Genomic DNA, 14,947 nt, shown 5'->3' with positions numbered 1-14,947 from the left:
AAGCATTAAAGCCAATCAACATGACACCCAAAGAACTAGCATTTCCAGGAGAGGTCAGCAACGGCAGCCTCCATAATCCTCTCATGACAAGTTTTCTTTACCAAGCAGTCCCTGACATGAAAAGACACAATGGATAGACTTAACCCACAGACTTTTGGTTAAAGGGTCACTAAAGGAAAAAAAAATTTGGCTGAAATGACTGTTTACAGGGTATAGAGACATAAAAGTTAACTGATTCCTTTTAAAAATGATTAAAAATAGATTAAATTCAATCATATAATGTGCCTCTAGTTTCACTTTCGGTTTTAAACTGGTTTCATGTTTCTGTGAAGTAAAGAGACCCACAGAACAAAAACAAACAAATCCAGGGCAGTGTTTTGTTTTTAAAATGAATCTGATTGGTTCTGAGGAGTTTTAGACACACAGTAATGACAGCTTAGACCACCGTGAAAAGCTCCCAGTACTGTGGTTATAAGGAAACAGACAAGCAGGAAGTGTGGAGATCACAGCAGAATTACAGCTACTTCAAAGCAAAAACGAACAATAAGGACATGAAACCAGTACTGCAGTAAGGTAAAAAAAAAATTCCTTTAGTGATCCTTTAAGCCCAAGAAACAATAGAACAATGAACATCTGTGGTGTAAGTTTTGGGTTGTTTTTTTTTCTGTTTATAGGTTAAAGAATCCAGTACAACATTTCTACAACAGGTTTAGCTGCTTTTGTCTTTTAATGAAACATTCTCAACTTTCTGTTGCTTGGCCTCACTGGATTTTTTCTTTGAACTCTTTGCAGGCGATGATTTATTACTTGAAGTTTTAGGCTGAACATTCTTCGCTTTTGGGGTTCTGAATTTGCTTTTCTGGCTGTAGAGTAGATTCCTCTGGAAGAGTCGAGGGATATTGCCCTTGTATAGGAAGAGGGCCACCATCATACCTGGGTACAAAACAAATAAGCAGAATGGTATGAACCGGAAACTGTGGCACAATTTAATAATGCTCCCCTTCAGCCAAAAACTATGGGGGTAATCCACAAAGATCCGGCGTAACTTAATTTTTCCCATTTAAGTTACACTGCCTTAAAATTTCTACCTAAGTGCCCGATCCACAAAGCACTTTCCTAGAAATTTTTGGCTGTGTAACTTAAATTCCGCCTATTTTCATGGGGGCGATTCCCATTTAAATTAGGCGCGCTCCCGCGCCGGCCGTACTGCGCATGCTCGTGACGTCATTTTCCCGACGTGCATAGTGCGAAATTACGTTACGCCGAGCTTTGTGGATTGCGACGGGTCAATAAAGTTGCGTCGGGAAAAAAAAAAAAGATACGGCGCGAAAGAAAAAATTCAAAACAAAAAAAAAATTGCGTCGCTGGACGGAAGGGTCTGCTTTTACATGGTGTAAACAGTTTACACTTTGTAAAAGCAGCCCTAATTTTGCGTTTGCAAACTAAAACTTACGGAGAAAAAACGAAGCTGAAAAGCTTCGTGGATCTCCGTAAGTGCTAATTTGCATACCCGAGGCGGCATTCCGACACGAAATGCCCCCAGCGGCGGATGCGGTACTGCATCCTAAGATCCAGCAGTGTAAGTCCCTTACACATGCCGGATCTTCTGCCTAACTATGGAAAACTGATTCTGTGGATCAGTTCCATAGTTAGAAACAGGGATACGACGGCGTAACAGCAGTTACGCCGGCGTATCCCTTTTGAGGATCTGGCCCTATCTTTTTATGTATTTGAACAGTTGGGATGGGATAGAAAGCCTTGTTGGGCCGGGGTTAGGGAATTTCTCCTAAAGAACAAAGACTGCAAAAAAAAACACACATTTTTCAGTATAATGTAAAAGAGAATACCCCTCAGGCCTCGTACACACAACCGAGTTTCTCGGCAAAAACCAGCAAGAAACTTGCTGGGAGATATTTTTTTGCCGAGGAAACCGGTCGTGTGTACATTTTTGTCGAGGAAACTGTCGAGAAACTCGACGAGCCAAAAAGAGAGCAAGTTCTCTATTTCCTTGACGGAAATGGAGAAAATTGGCTTGTCGAATTTCTCGATGGCTTCACAAGGACCTCGACGAGCAAAACGATGTGTTTCGCCCGTCGAGTTCCTCGGTCGTGTGTACAAGGCCTGAGGCTAGTATTATTATCTATGGTGTTGATTAAATAAAGGCAAGTTGACTGTGCCCTTTGCAAGAGAACTTGCACCAGAGCTTATCGCATGAGGTGAAACTTTGCAAAGAACACCCAATTTCATGCAAGGAAACAAAGAAAATCACATTTTTGCTTGCACATGAGTGGATGATGGAAGTCAGCAGAGCGTCCCCTCATTTACCAAGCTCTGGAGCAAATTCCCTTGCAGAGTGCACCCGCATATGCAAAGTGCACAGTTTATTTGCATTTAGTAAATCAATCCCTGTGTCTTCCTGTCCCAGTGACAATTGCTACTTTATTTTTGCTGTGTTGTTGTCACAGAGCATGAGAGTGAAGTGATATCTCGACAGCAGGGTCCTGGACAGCAATACAAATTTCAGTTTGCATGTTCGCCCTGTGCCTGCGTGGGTTTCCTCCAGGTACTCCAGTTTCCTTCAACACTCCTAAGACATGCAGGTAGATTAATTTAATTGTCTTCTGTCTAAATAGGCCCTAATATATGAATGTGAGTTAGGGACATTAGATTGTAAGCTCCTTGAGGGAAGGGACCAATGTGAATGTACAATGTATATGTAAATTGACCAATGCAGGGTGTCCCCTCTGCATACAGAGCTCCACACCATGTAGTCCTTGCAATGTCCCGGTAATAGTTCCCCTCCAGGCAGTATATATAATCCCCTCCACTCTGTGCTCAGCTCCCCTCCAGTGTCAGGCGGTGTCCCCTGCACATGTCCCCGGATCCCAGCGGCTCCTCTCCAAACGCGTTTGAACCTCTGTAACGGGGGATCATTTGGAACTGGTAAGAAGCAAGCCTTACTATTTGGTGGCGGATTCTTCACACCGGGTGATCAATAATAGCTAATTTCATCAGAAACCTTCAAGACATGCTCCAAGAGACTGTCAGAGACTGCAGACATGCTCCAAGAGACTGTCAGAGACTGCAGACATGCTCCAAGAGACTGTCAGAGACTGCAGACATGCTCCAAGAGACATGATACAGGAGATAGTCAGAGACTGCAGATATGCTCCAAGAGACTGCCAGAGACTGCAGAAATGCTCCAAGAAGCTGTCAGACTATTAACATGCTACAGGAGTTGTTGGAGACTGGGGGTATGCATCAGCAGTCAATCATAGACTGGAGACATGGTATATGGCACATTACAGATAAGTGTCTGCATGGGATCAATGGGCCATACAAAAAGTGGCAATGGGCTGCACGTGGCCCCAGGCACTAAACACTGCATTGTAAGTTTGGAGGGAAGTGCACATGCTTTTTCCAAAACCCCAAGAGCTAGCACTCTTTTTCAGCTCTGGCAACACTGCCAGGATGTTGGCTATGATACATGAAATACAATCTATTGCTGGTGATTATGGACATGCATGGGCCTTCACACAGCAACAATTATACCACCTGACAAACCTGAAGACTGGTACAACATAACCTGAAACCCCTTGGCACTCTCCTAAAAGCTGAACTTGAACATGATCCCCTGCAGTGATGATGTGCCAGCAGTGCAAGGGTTACCTGCATTGAAACATATGTCCGATCTTCTGCTATCTGATGCCGTTTCACTCACAATGGTGTGCCTGCTCCCTCCTTCTCCTCTGTGTACAGGAGAACATCACAGCCCAGGAAGAGGAGAGTGGGTTCCTGCACTGTCTATGCGTAAGAGGCAGAGGGGAGGGATGTGGCTGCCATGTAAGTGTAGCTCGCTGTGTGTGGGAATGATGGTAACCCGCACATGCCGCGGCCATTCCAGCACTCGGCCTTGATTCGCCTGGACTCCGGCAGAGGGTTCAATTTGCGGGACAATCCCAGTGAATCAGGGATGGTTGGGAGGTATGGGTGCATGAAGTACTGTCTACAGCAGGGGTAGGCAACCTCGGCCCTCCAGCTGTGGTGAAACTAGTGACATTGCAAGACCCTGACAATCACAGGCATGACTCCTAGAGGCAGAGGCATGATGGGATTTGTGGTTTCACCACAGCTGGAATGCTGAGGTTGCCTACCCCTGGTCTACAGGTACTGGTTAAGCCAGGACAGGTCACCACATGAATGGGAGAGTAGAATAGTTCCCCTGGGAGGGTCCTGTGTTCATGGTATGCTGTTAAGGTGCACTATTGTATGTGTTGTACTAATGGATGCCAATCAGTGCCAAACAATGCCTGCCAATCAGTGATGCCCATTGTGGGCACTGATTGGCATCCATTTTTTGTGTCCTTCTCATCCCTGGTGGTCTAGGGTGGCATACCTTTTTTTTTTAATCCCTGGTGGTCTAGTGGGCATCCCTGGTGGTCCAGTGGGCATATAACAACAAAGCCTGGGGAATGCCCAGGGAACAACCAAGCCTACTTACCGACCAGCTAGCATCCCTGGTGGTCCAGTGGGCATCCTCGGGGGGGCTGTGCTGATAATCGATCAGCACAAACCCCCCCTGTCACAGGAGCAGCCGATCGGCTCTCTTCTACTCGCGTCTGACAGACGCGAGTGAGGAAAAGCCGATTACCGGCTTTTCCTGTTTACATCGTGATCAGCCGTGATTGGACACGGCTGATCACGTGGTAAAGAGTCTCCGTGATCGGTGTTGTGGGGTGTCAGACTGACACCCTGCAACAACGATCGCCGCGATGCGCGCCCCCGGGGGCTCAAAATCCTGAAGACGTCATATGATGTCCAGTCAGTATTCTACAACCACTTTGCCGACGTCAATATGTCATTGGCGGGCAGCAAGTGGTTAATATAATAGATTTTTAAGTTGGTGACAGGGTCTCTTCAATCAAATTAATTATATTGTGGCTTGAATTACAGACATTTATCAATGAGCATTTCATATATTTTGATCAAATGAATTCCGTGATAATAGTTAATTTTGTCATTACTCACCAATGAATGAACCACCCAAGTAGACTGCAGAGTTCTCCTGAAGGCTCTTGCCAGGGCAGTGAAATGTCAGGGCGTAAGCCAAGACTGGGTTGAAGTAAGCCGCTGTGTATGAGGTACCTGAGGACAGGAACAACTATGTGAACATTGCTAAATAGAAGAATCAACACTGGTTTATAGATACGATATAGTGAGCCAAAGGTGCAGTTACTTACCTTGTTAGCTCATTCATACACATAAATAAGCATCAACCTTGGCTCTGGTGTTATGAATAATGGTACTTACTTCAGTAATGTATGCTAAACATAGGCAGACTGCGGGCAGGATGTCAGATGCCGTCCTCCCCGTTGTGTTCTGGGAAACACACAGCTCCCAGAACACAGCGGGGACCAGTGAGCACGGCGCACACGGCTCAGCCATGCGCCGCAAAGGAACCGGGCAGTGAAGCTGGAGCGCTTCACTTCCTGGTTCCCTCACCGAGGATGGCGGTGGGGGCAGCAGAGTGACGAGTGATCGCACGTCCTCTGCTGCCGACGGCGCTGGACTCCAGGACAGGTAAGTGTGCTAATATTAAAAGTCAGCAGCTGCAGTATTTGTAGCTGCTGGCTTTTAATATTTTTTTTTCGGCGGACATCTGCTTTAAATAGTCAAAGAGCCAACCTTGAGCCTATTTGAGCAGGATGTATAGCCTTCAATGCTTTGTTTTAAAAATACATATACAAACCATCAATTTGATGTAAATTCTGTAAATGCGTGTTATCGTTTTTAAAAGCCTTGCTTTTATATACAGTTTTTATTTTTATATGTATGGTGGTATATTCACTCATTTCACATACAGGCTCTCATTCCTGCTTTGTAGTGCTACACAATAGTGCAGTGTCCCAATAGCATATACAGTACTGTGAAAAAGCTTTAGGCAGGTGTGAAAAATGCTTTCAGAAATAGTGTTAATAGTTTATTTTTATCAATTATCAAAATGGAAAGTAAATGAACAGAGGAGAAATCAAAAAACCTTTTCACAAAACATAAAAAGGAGAACTCAACCCTCCCTACATCCCTGGTCCTCAGAACTGCACTTGCCTCATGGTTATCTTTCACTGCCCACGCTAGTTGATGTAGCAGCGTACTGCATTTTTCAAATGCTCATACCGCTATACTAGCTGGCATGGGCTGCAGAAGATAATCATATTTAGTGGGACCTCCCTTTGCCTTCAATTCTAAATTCCCAACAAATCTTCTAGATACACAGGGCCAGATTCACAAAGAGTTACGCCGGCGTATCAGTAGATACGCCGACGTAACTCCGAATCTAAGCCCGTCGTATGTTTAAGTGTATACTCAAACTGAGATACACTTAAACATGCCTAAGATACAACGGCCTGCGCCGTCGTATCTTAGGGTGCAATATTTACGCTGGCCGCTAGGTGGCGCTTCAATTGCGGTCGGCGTAGAATATGCAAATGAGTCGTTACGCCGATTCACGAACGTACGCTCGCAGTAAATTTACGCCGTTTCCGTAAGAGATACGCGGCGTAAAGATAAACATGCCCCCTAGGTGGAGTATTCAATGTTAAGTATGGCCATCGTTCCTGCGTCGCAATTTGAAAATTTTACGTTGTTTGCGTAAGTCGTCCGTGAATGGCGCTGGACGCCATTTACGTTAACGTCAAAACCAATTACGTCCTTGCGACGTCATTTACCGCAATGCACGTCGGGAAATTTTAGGGACGGCGCATGCACAGTACGATCGGCGCGGGAACGTGCCTAATTTAAATGATCCACGCCCCCTACCCGGATCATTTGAATTAGGCGGGCTTGCGCCGGGGAATTTACGCTACGCCGCCGCAACTTTACAGGCAAGTGCTTTGTGAATCAAGCACTTGCCCGTAAAACTTGCGGCGGCGTAACATAAATGCGATACGTTAGATCTACCTGAATCTGCCCCACAGTTTTTAAGGAACTTGGTAGGTAGGTTTTTCCAAACATCTTGGCGAACTAACCACAGATCTTCTGTGGATGTAGGCTGCCTCAAATCCTTCTGTCTCTTCATGTAATCTCAGACAGACCCGATGATGTTGATATCAGGGCTCTGTGGGGGCCAAACCATCACTTCCAGTACTCCTTGTTTTTCTTTATGCTGAAGATAATGACATTGCACGAATTTCATTGGCTGTATGTTTGGGGTCATTGTCCTGCTGCAGAATAAATTTGGGGCCAATCGCATGCCTCCTTGAGGGTATGGCATAATGGATAAATATTTGCCTGTATTTCTCAGCATTGAGGACACCACTGATCCTGACCAAATCTCCAACTCCATTTGTAAAAATGCAGCCCCAAACTTGCAAGGAACCTTTCCCAAGCTCCACTGTTGCCTTGAGACACTTATTAATGTACCCCTCTCCAGCCCTTCGCGAACAAATGGCTTCCTGCAAATATTTCACATTTTGACTCATCAGTCCAGAGTACCCGGTGCCATTTTTCTGCACCCCAAATTCCAATGTGCAGAGTCACTTAGCCTTGTTTCCACATCAAAGGTATGGCTTTTTGTCAGGAAATTCTTCCATGAAGACCACTTCTGGCCAGACTTCTCTGGACATTAGATGGGTGTACCTGGGTCCCACTGGTTTTCAACTGTGCTGATGGAACTACTGGACATCTTTCAATATTGAATGGATGTAAGTATAATAGGGTTGATTTACTAAAACTGGAGAATGCAAAATCTGGTGCAAATGTGCATGGTAGCCAATCAGCTTCTAACTTCAGCTTGTTCAATTAAGCTTTGAAAAAATAACACAGCAGTTTCTGTTTCAGTTAACGACTGTGTTTCAACATACACATTAAATTGATGATCATAGTTTCTGCTTGGTATAACTGATTAATCATACACCTAATGCCCCTTTCAGACGTCCGCTCCGTCTGTCCGTTCATTACAAGTCCGTTAACGGACTTGTAATGAATCCCTATGGGGACGCGTCCGTTAGCGGATGGAGCATCCGCTAGCGTCCGCGTCAGTCGGGTTCCGCTTTTCCGAACGGAAGAAACCCTATTTTTCTTCCGTTCGGCGGAGCGTAACTGATGCAGACGGACAGACGGTCCGTCTGCATCAGGTTCCCCATAGGGGACAGCGGAGCAGAGACAGGGCGGTGCCTGCACTGTGTGCGGGGACTGCCCTATCCGCCGACAGCTGAGCGGGGATCCCCGCTGAGCTTTGGAGGACACACAGAGCGGACCCGGAAACGGTCCGCTCCGTGTGAAAGAGCCCTAACTCTAATCCTACAAAATCCCTAACAAGTGTGCAAAGTGTAAGAACTGATGCTGGTTTGAATCCAAAGGGTATTCACACCAAATATTGCTTTGATTTAGATTTTTCTTCTGTTAGCTCACTTTGCATTTTGCCTTTAATATGTTTCATTCTGCAAATGCTAGTTGCTTGACCTTGAACAAATAAGCGGAGGATGGCTTTTGACTTTTTGGACTTGCATACTTGTTCTGGGTCAGCGACTCCGAAAATTATATAAAGGGTTATTCCACCTTCTCAGGCCTCGTACACACGACCGAGTTTCTCAGCAAAAACCAGCAAGAAACTTGCTGGGATTTTTTTTTTTGCCGAGGAAACCGGTCGTGTGTACATTTTTAGACGAGGAAACTGTCGAGGATCTCGTCGAGCCAAAAAGAGAGCATGTCTTCTTTTTCCTCGACGGGAATGGAGAAACTTGCCTTGTCGAGTTCCTCGACAGCCTAACAAGGAACTCGACGAGGAAAACGATGTGTTTCGCCCGTCAAGTTCCTCGGTCGTGTGTAAGAGGCTTCACAAAACATTGAATGGGGAACTAACACACAACACCTTCCCCCTACTACTGTGCCCTGCTGCATTTACTTCTGTAACGGGTAGACCACCTTTTCACAAAACATAAAAAGGAGAACTCAACCCTCCCTACATCCCTGGTCCTCAGGACTGCACTTGCCTCATGGTTATCTTTCACTGCCCACGCTAGTTGATGTAGCAGTGTACTGCATTTTTCAAATGCCCATACCGCTATACTAGCTGGCATGGGCTGCAGAAGATAATCATTAGAAGGAGATAAGTGCAACAGGAAACGGGGGTGTTGCGAGGGTGTTGTGAGTTAGTTCACCTTTTTATTTTTTGTCAAAAGGTGAACTAACCCTTTAAGCCAGTAGGTCAGATAGGCAGCTAATGCTGAGAAGCACTGTTACATTGTGCCAAGGAGCAATTTCATTAAGTTAACTGTAGCAAGATTGCAGCAGAAGCTGAACAATTTTTACTTCTGGGCTTAAGTTGGCCGTACGCGGTGCGATTCTTAGTATTGATGGGGGAATCCCTCCTGCGGAGCTACTGTGTTCACCTGGCGGAGAATTGGGAGTAGCCGCCACGACCAGAAGATTATATTGCATGAAAAATTCAATAGGCTCGTCGTACCCAAGTTGATTGAGCAATCAACTTTGTTACAGTCACCTTGCCCATACAGGGTTTGCATCTCGGCTGGTCTATGCTTTGAACAATCTATGGCTGGCTTTAGTGCTAGACCATGGCTGCTAATCAGTTTGTAAAAACAATGCCCAGGTCAAAATGTCAAAATGGTTAAAGGAGGGCCTTTCTGCCTTTGTAACTTGTCCTTTGAAACCACAAGGTTTTCTTAAGTCTCCCTTTATGTATTGGCAGAACATCTCCAGTTCTGTATTCTATAAAAAAAACAAAAACAAACAATTATGAAGAGGCAAGCACTGTTAACTGGCAACTGACATTGGTGTTGATTGATAAATTGTAACTGTTACTTTCAAGGCCTCCTACCACCCTCCAGCCATGGGTGATTTCAAAACGGAACTCCGTCATATACCCCTTGCTGCAAACACTAATGCCGCGTACACACGATCGGTCAAACCGATGAGAACGGTCTGATGGACCGTTTTCATCGGACCAAACCGATCGTGTGTGGGCCCCATCGGTTATTTATTCATAGGTTAAAAAAAAAGCCAACTTGTTTTAAATTTTAATGGTTAAAAATCCATGCATGCTCAGAATCAAGTTGACGCATGCTTGGAAGCATTGAACTTCGTTTTTTTTCAGCACGCCGTTGTATTTTACGTCACCGCGTTCTGACACAATCGTTTTTTTAACCGATGGTGTGTAGGCATGACTGACCATCAGTCAGCTTCATCGGTTAACCATCAGACCGTTCTTATCGGATGGACCGATCGTGTGTACGCGGCATCAGGCCCCTTTCACACTGGGGCGGGAGGTGCGGAGGCGGTATTTTAAGCGGCACTATACCGTCAGAATTGCGGCAGTATTCGGCCACTAGCGGTGCAGTTTTAACCCCTGCTAGCAGCCAAAAAAAGATAATACTGCCCGCAATGCGCTTCTGCAGAGGCGCATTGCCGGCGGTATAGCCGCAGTTTCCCATTGATTTCAATGGGAATGAGCGGTGGAGAAGCAGTAAACACACTGCTCCTCTCACCGTTCCAAAGATGCTGCTAGCAGGACTTTTGGAGCGGTCCTGGTAGCGCACTGCTCCAGTGTAAAAGCCCTCGTGCTTTCACACCGGAGAAAGAGCATCCGCTGTTTAGGTCAGTTTTCAGGCACTATTTTTAGCGCAATAGCGCCTGCAAACGGCCCCAGTGTGAAAGGAGCCTAAAACGTAAAACTGCACACTGCTTTCAATCCCACACGCAAAACTTTATTGAACAAGAGGTAGAGATATTACACCTGTTTCTTCCATGACAAGTTTCACCCTCCTACTGAGGCCTAATGTTAGATTAGTGTCTAGCATTACATTTTTATGCCACTTAATGTAAAGTAGGTATCTACGTGTACAAAGTACATTGTTATTAAGATTTAATTACCACCTTTATAACCTTTTTTTTACGTGTAACATATTTGTTCTGAGTTTTTATCTATCTAAGCAATATTTAAATACCTTCCATTCTCACCTTTTTGGAATTATTGACTTGACTGTGTCCTGTTGGACCTGCCCATATGTTTAAAGGACAGCTCCAGGATATATTTTGAGAAATTACAGGAGGAGGCAAGTGTAAAATGTTTAATACTTTTACCTTGTTGCCAAGGATGCACAATGCTTCAGGCCTCGTAGACTATTTTTTTGCAATGACTAAAGCCCTGTACACACGATCGGATATCTGATGGAATCCAATCCGATGGATTTTTTCGTTGGATATCTGATGAAGTTGACTTTCATCAGTCTTGCCTACACACCATCAGTCAAAAATCTGATCGTGCCAAAACTCGGTGATGTAAAACACTACGACGAGCCAAAAAAATGAAGTTCAATGCTTCCGAGCATGCGTCGACTTGATTCTGAGCATGCGTGGATTTTTGTCCGATGGACTTCCACACAGACGATCGGATTTTTCTATCAGATTTTTATCCATAGGAAAAATTTAAAACATGTTCTATTTTTTTTCACCGATGGAAAAAAAACAATGGGGCCTACACATGATCGGTTTGTCCGATGAAAACAGTCCGTTTTCCTCTGACAAACCGATCATGTGTACACGGCCTAACTGTACTGCTGCACTCCTTGCTCTCTGTTTTCAGCAAGTTGTGTCTGGTAAAAGACAGGACGGAGGTAAGTGTAATTAACATATTAAAAAAGACTGCAAGAGATAAGTTTAGTTATGTTTTCTGGAGCTCTCCTTTAAACATTAGCTGTTGCCATGGCTGATCTGTACACACATGCAGCCCATACATGTACAGAGTAAACTGCTGCCGGGCTCACCCAACCTTTGTAATTACCAGTCATATAAAGAGCTGTTGACAGACACCAAACTGGGAGAGAAGCACTGCATGCAACAACCACTCACTTAAAAATGCTATTAAAAAAAAATGTTGTACTCAAAGATTAAAAAATATGGGAGATTGAGATATAATGGAAATTAAACATATCTGAACAAATAGTGTCTGACTTAATTTTATGGGTTGCAGCCTGACGTTACAACTAATTAATTAACTAATTATGACAATGTCTCTTTAATCTGCCAAAATTAAAGCTGTGGATGTCCCTGCAAGCCCTGGCTTGAAAAAATTGGATGAGGTAAAATGGTGGATTTGAATAATTTTCAAATCATGTATAGCCAAGCTGTATAATACTCACACTCTAGTTCAGGGATCCAATCAATGACATAAGTCAATATATGACAGGAACTCAGCCTGGGTGAACAATCCCCATAAGAGTCAGCGTTGATCCCCTTTTTTTGGCGTGAGATGGGCTTTGCATTCCTCATTCAATACATTTTTATTGTGTTTTTAACAAATTATGCACTGACAGAACTTGGAGGTATAGGTATTGCAATCATTAGCATCAAAAAGTTACCAGTTAATACAAAGTAATACAAAGTAATAACAGCATAATAAGAAGAACTGAAATGTAATAAAGTAAAACAAACAATAATGGTAAGTTTCTTTAACAAGTCCTTTCTTAGGTCACCTGTGGATAAGATATTACCATCTCATACTGATCCAAATATGTGTGTGAGTAATTTCTCCCGCTCTTATTCTATGTATGTGATGTGTTAAGTTTTTTTTTTAGTGTGAAGCCCCACACACACTATGGGCTAGATTCAGAAAGAATTTACGTTGGCGTATCTATTGATACGCCGCGTAAATTCAAAGCTGCACCGGCGTATCTTCTTTCTGTATTCAGAAAGCAAGATACGCCAAAATTAGGCTAAGATCCAACTGGCGTAAGTCTCTTACGCCGTCGTATCTTAGTTACATATTTACGCTGGTCGCTAGGTGGGGCTTCCGTCGATTTACGCGAGGAATATGCCAATTAGGTAGATACGTCGATTCAGAAACGTACGTCCGCCTGGCGCATTTTTTTACGTGGTTTACGTTAGGCTTTTTCCAGCGTAAAGTTACCCCTGCTATATGAGGCGTATCCTACGTAAAAAACTTCAAATACGTGGGGTCACAATTAATTTGAATAAAACACGCCCACATCATCCACATTTGAATTAGGCGGGCTTACGCCGGACCACATACGCTACGCCGCTGTAACTTAGGGCGAAAGTTCTTTATGAATACGGAACTTGCGCCCTAAGTTACGGCGGCGTATACGTATCCGAGATACGTTACGCCCGCAGAAAATTACGCTGAGCTATCTGAATCTATAGCCCTATCAGTTTTCCTGCAGGTTTTTGTCTTCAGGTTTACCAAAACCATCTAATATGAGGTCAAACCTTAAGAGTTTCAATTCGTATGCAATCAGGCAGGCCCTTGCACTACATGGTTTTGGTAAACCTGAAGACAAAAACCTGCAGCAAAACTGATAGTGTGTATGGGGCTTGAGTTTTATACCAATTGGTCTAAGAGGCCCACAATTATTGTTCCAGAAAGTATTGGTTTTTATTTGATGTGATCAAGAGTTCGTATGTGTAGGGTGTTTGGGTCAATGTGATGACTTCAGTCAGAGATGGAGGTGTGGGTTTTGCATTCTTATATAAGTCTATGGGAATGTAAAACTCATTCAAAACAGATCAAATGCAGGTCAGGAGGACGGCTGAAGGTGCACCTGTCAAATTCTGGATGATCTCTGAAACATCTCAAACTGATGTCATCAACACAACCCCAAAGTATATTGACACATGTCCAAAGAAATAGAATACTGTATTTTACTCTGATAGTTTAAAGAAAACAAATTGACTTCTTACCTGCATAGGCCAATATAGTTACAGTAAGAGCAGCTGTTGGTATCTTGTAGACCGCTTTTGAGTTTTGGAAACGGAGAAGTACCAAATGGTAGCAGAAGGCACATATTGCCTCTACAAAGATGCCTTGAGCTAGAGAGGTTTGTAGAGATGGACTGCAATCATCTGACATCATCATCTGAATTGTGTGGAAATCCGTTAATTCCAGCAGCCAATACTGTTTAATCAGGAACCTAGCAGCCTCCATACCAGCGAACTGAGCCAATAGTTTAATTGTTGTATCTATGAAAGGGCAATCCCGGAGCAGAAACTCCTGTAGGGATACCATAGGGTTGGCCGATGCTCCATCAAAGGTAAACCCATGAGCTAAAAACAGCAGGAAGAGAAGAGTAGAGACCACATCAGGACCAAAACCTCCACCCCACATTCCAATCTCCACTAACATGCGGAGTTCCATGTAGCAGGCACACAGCTGCAAAGAGCTGGCTAGCTCGTTGGTTGTGCATCTGTAAATCCTGGCAGGTAGATATTTCTTGGTTATCCAGCGAATTAGCTGGGACAGTGCAACCACAGATATGAAAAAGCCTACCACTATGTTAAGCCCAGCCATGAGAACAAGCAAGCACACTGCACTCGAGAGCCCTCTGACAAAGAAAGACAGACTGTAAGCTTACTGCTTATGTGCTGCTTAGTGTAGGTAAACGTGGCCCAATCTACAACCACTGGCGTCAAGGACACAGCTGGGAAAAATTGCAGGTGTTATTTTACCCTGTATAGATATTAACATGCTTGCTAAGTCGTCTCTTGAATGAAATGAGGTGTTATCTAAAGCAGTGCTTATAAGTGACACATTAAGGGACTTCGTAAAACTTATAAAAAGAGTTCAGTGCATTTGCCAACACGAAATACTGACAAAAACTACTGTATCATATACTCATGTGGCAACTTTACCAGCTTAAAAATGAACACTCAATTCAGTGAGTGTTCATGTTTATGTGAATGCAGATTTTAATGATGAGGGATAGAGCTCCAAAGAAAGGTATGCAAAAATATCTCAACTGTCACTAATTTGGATAGACGGTCTTATTTTTGGAACCTCAATAGTCCCTCTGTTTGGTCTGATGTATAGGCCTCTATAAAAAAAATGTGTTATTTAACTAGCAAAGTATTATACTACTGTAGAATGAACCTTTCATCCAACCTCTATAGCAGGGGTGTCAAACTCAATTTCATCGTG

General features: G+C 43.9%; 1 protein-coding gene across 1 annotated transcript; it reads right to left on the bottom strand.

Moving 5' to 3' along the window:
* Positions 1 to 569: 569 nt before the first annotated feature.
* LOC120936443 (aquaporin-12-like) lies at positions 570 to 14,381 on the bottom strand. Its single transcript, XM_040348778.1, has 3 exons — positions 13,714 to 14,381; positions 5,029 to 5,145; positions 570 to 933 (listed from the first exon to the last, which is right to left on the bottom strand). Exons 1-3 carry the CDS (start codon positions 14,318 to 14,320, stop codon positions 710 to 712), a joined length of 948 nt encoding a protein of 315 aa, XP_040204712.1. The 5' UTR covers positions 14,321 to 14,381; the 3' UTR covers positions 570 to 709.
* Positions 14,382 to 14,947: the final 566 nt, after the last annotated feature.

This window comes from Rana temporaria, chromosome 4 (assembly GCF_905171775.1).
Source record: "Rana temporaria chromosome 4, aRanTem1.1, whole genome shotgun sequence".
Classification (NCBI taxonomy): domain Eukaryota; kingdom Metazoa; phylum Chordata; class Amphibia; order Anura; family Ranidae; genus Rana; species Rana temporaria.
This window is presented reverse-complemented; position numbering and strand designations above follow the sequence as displayed.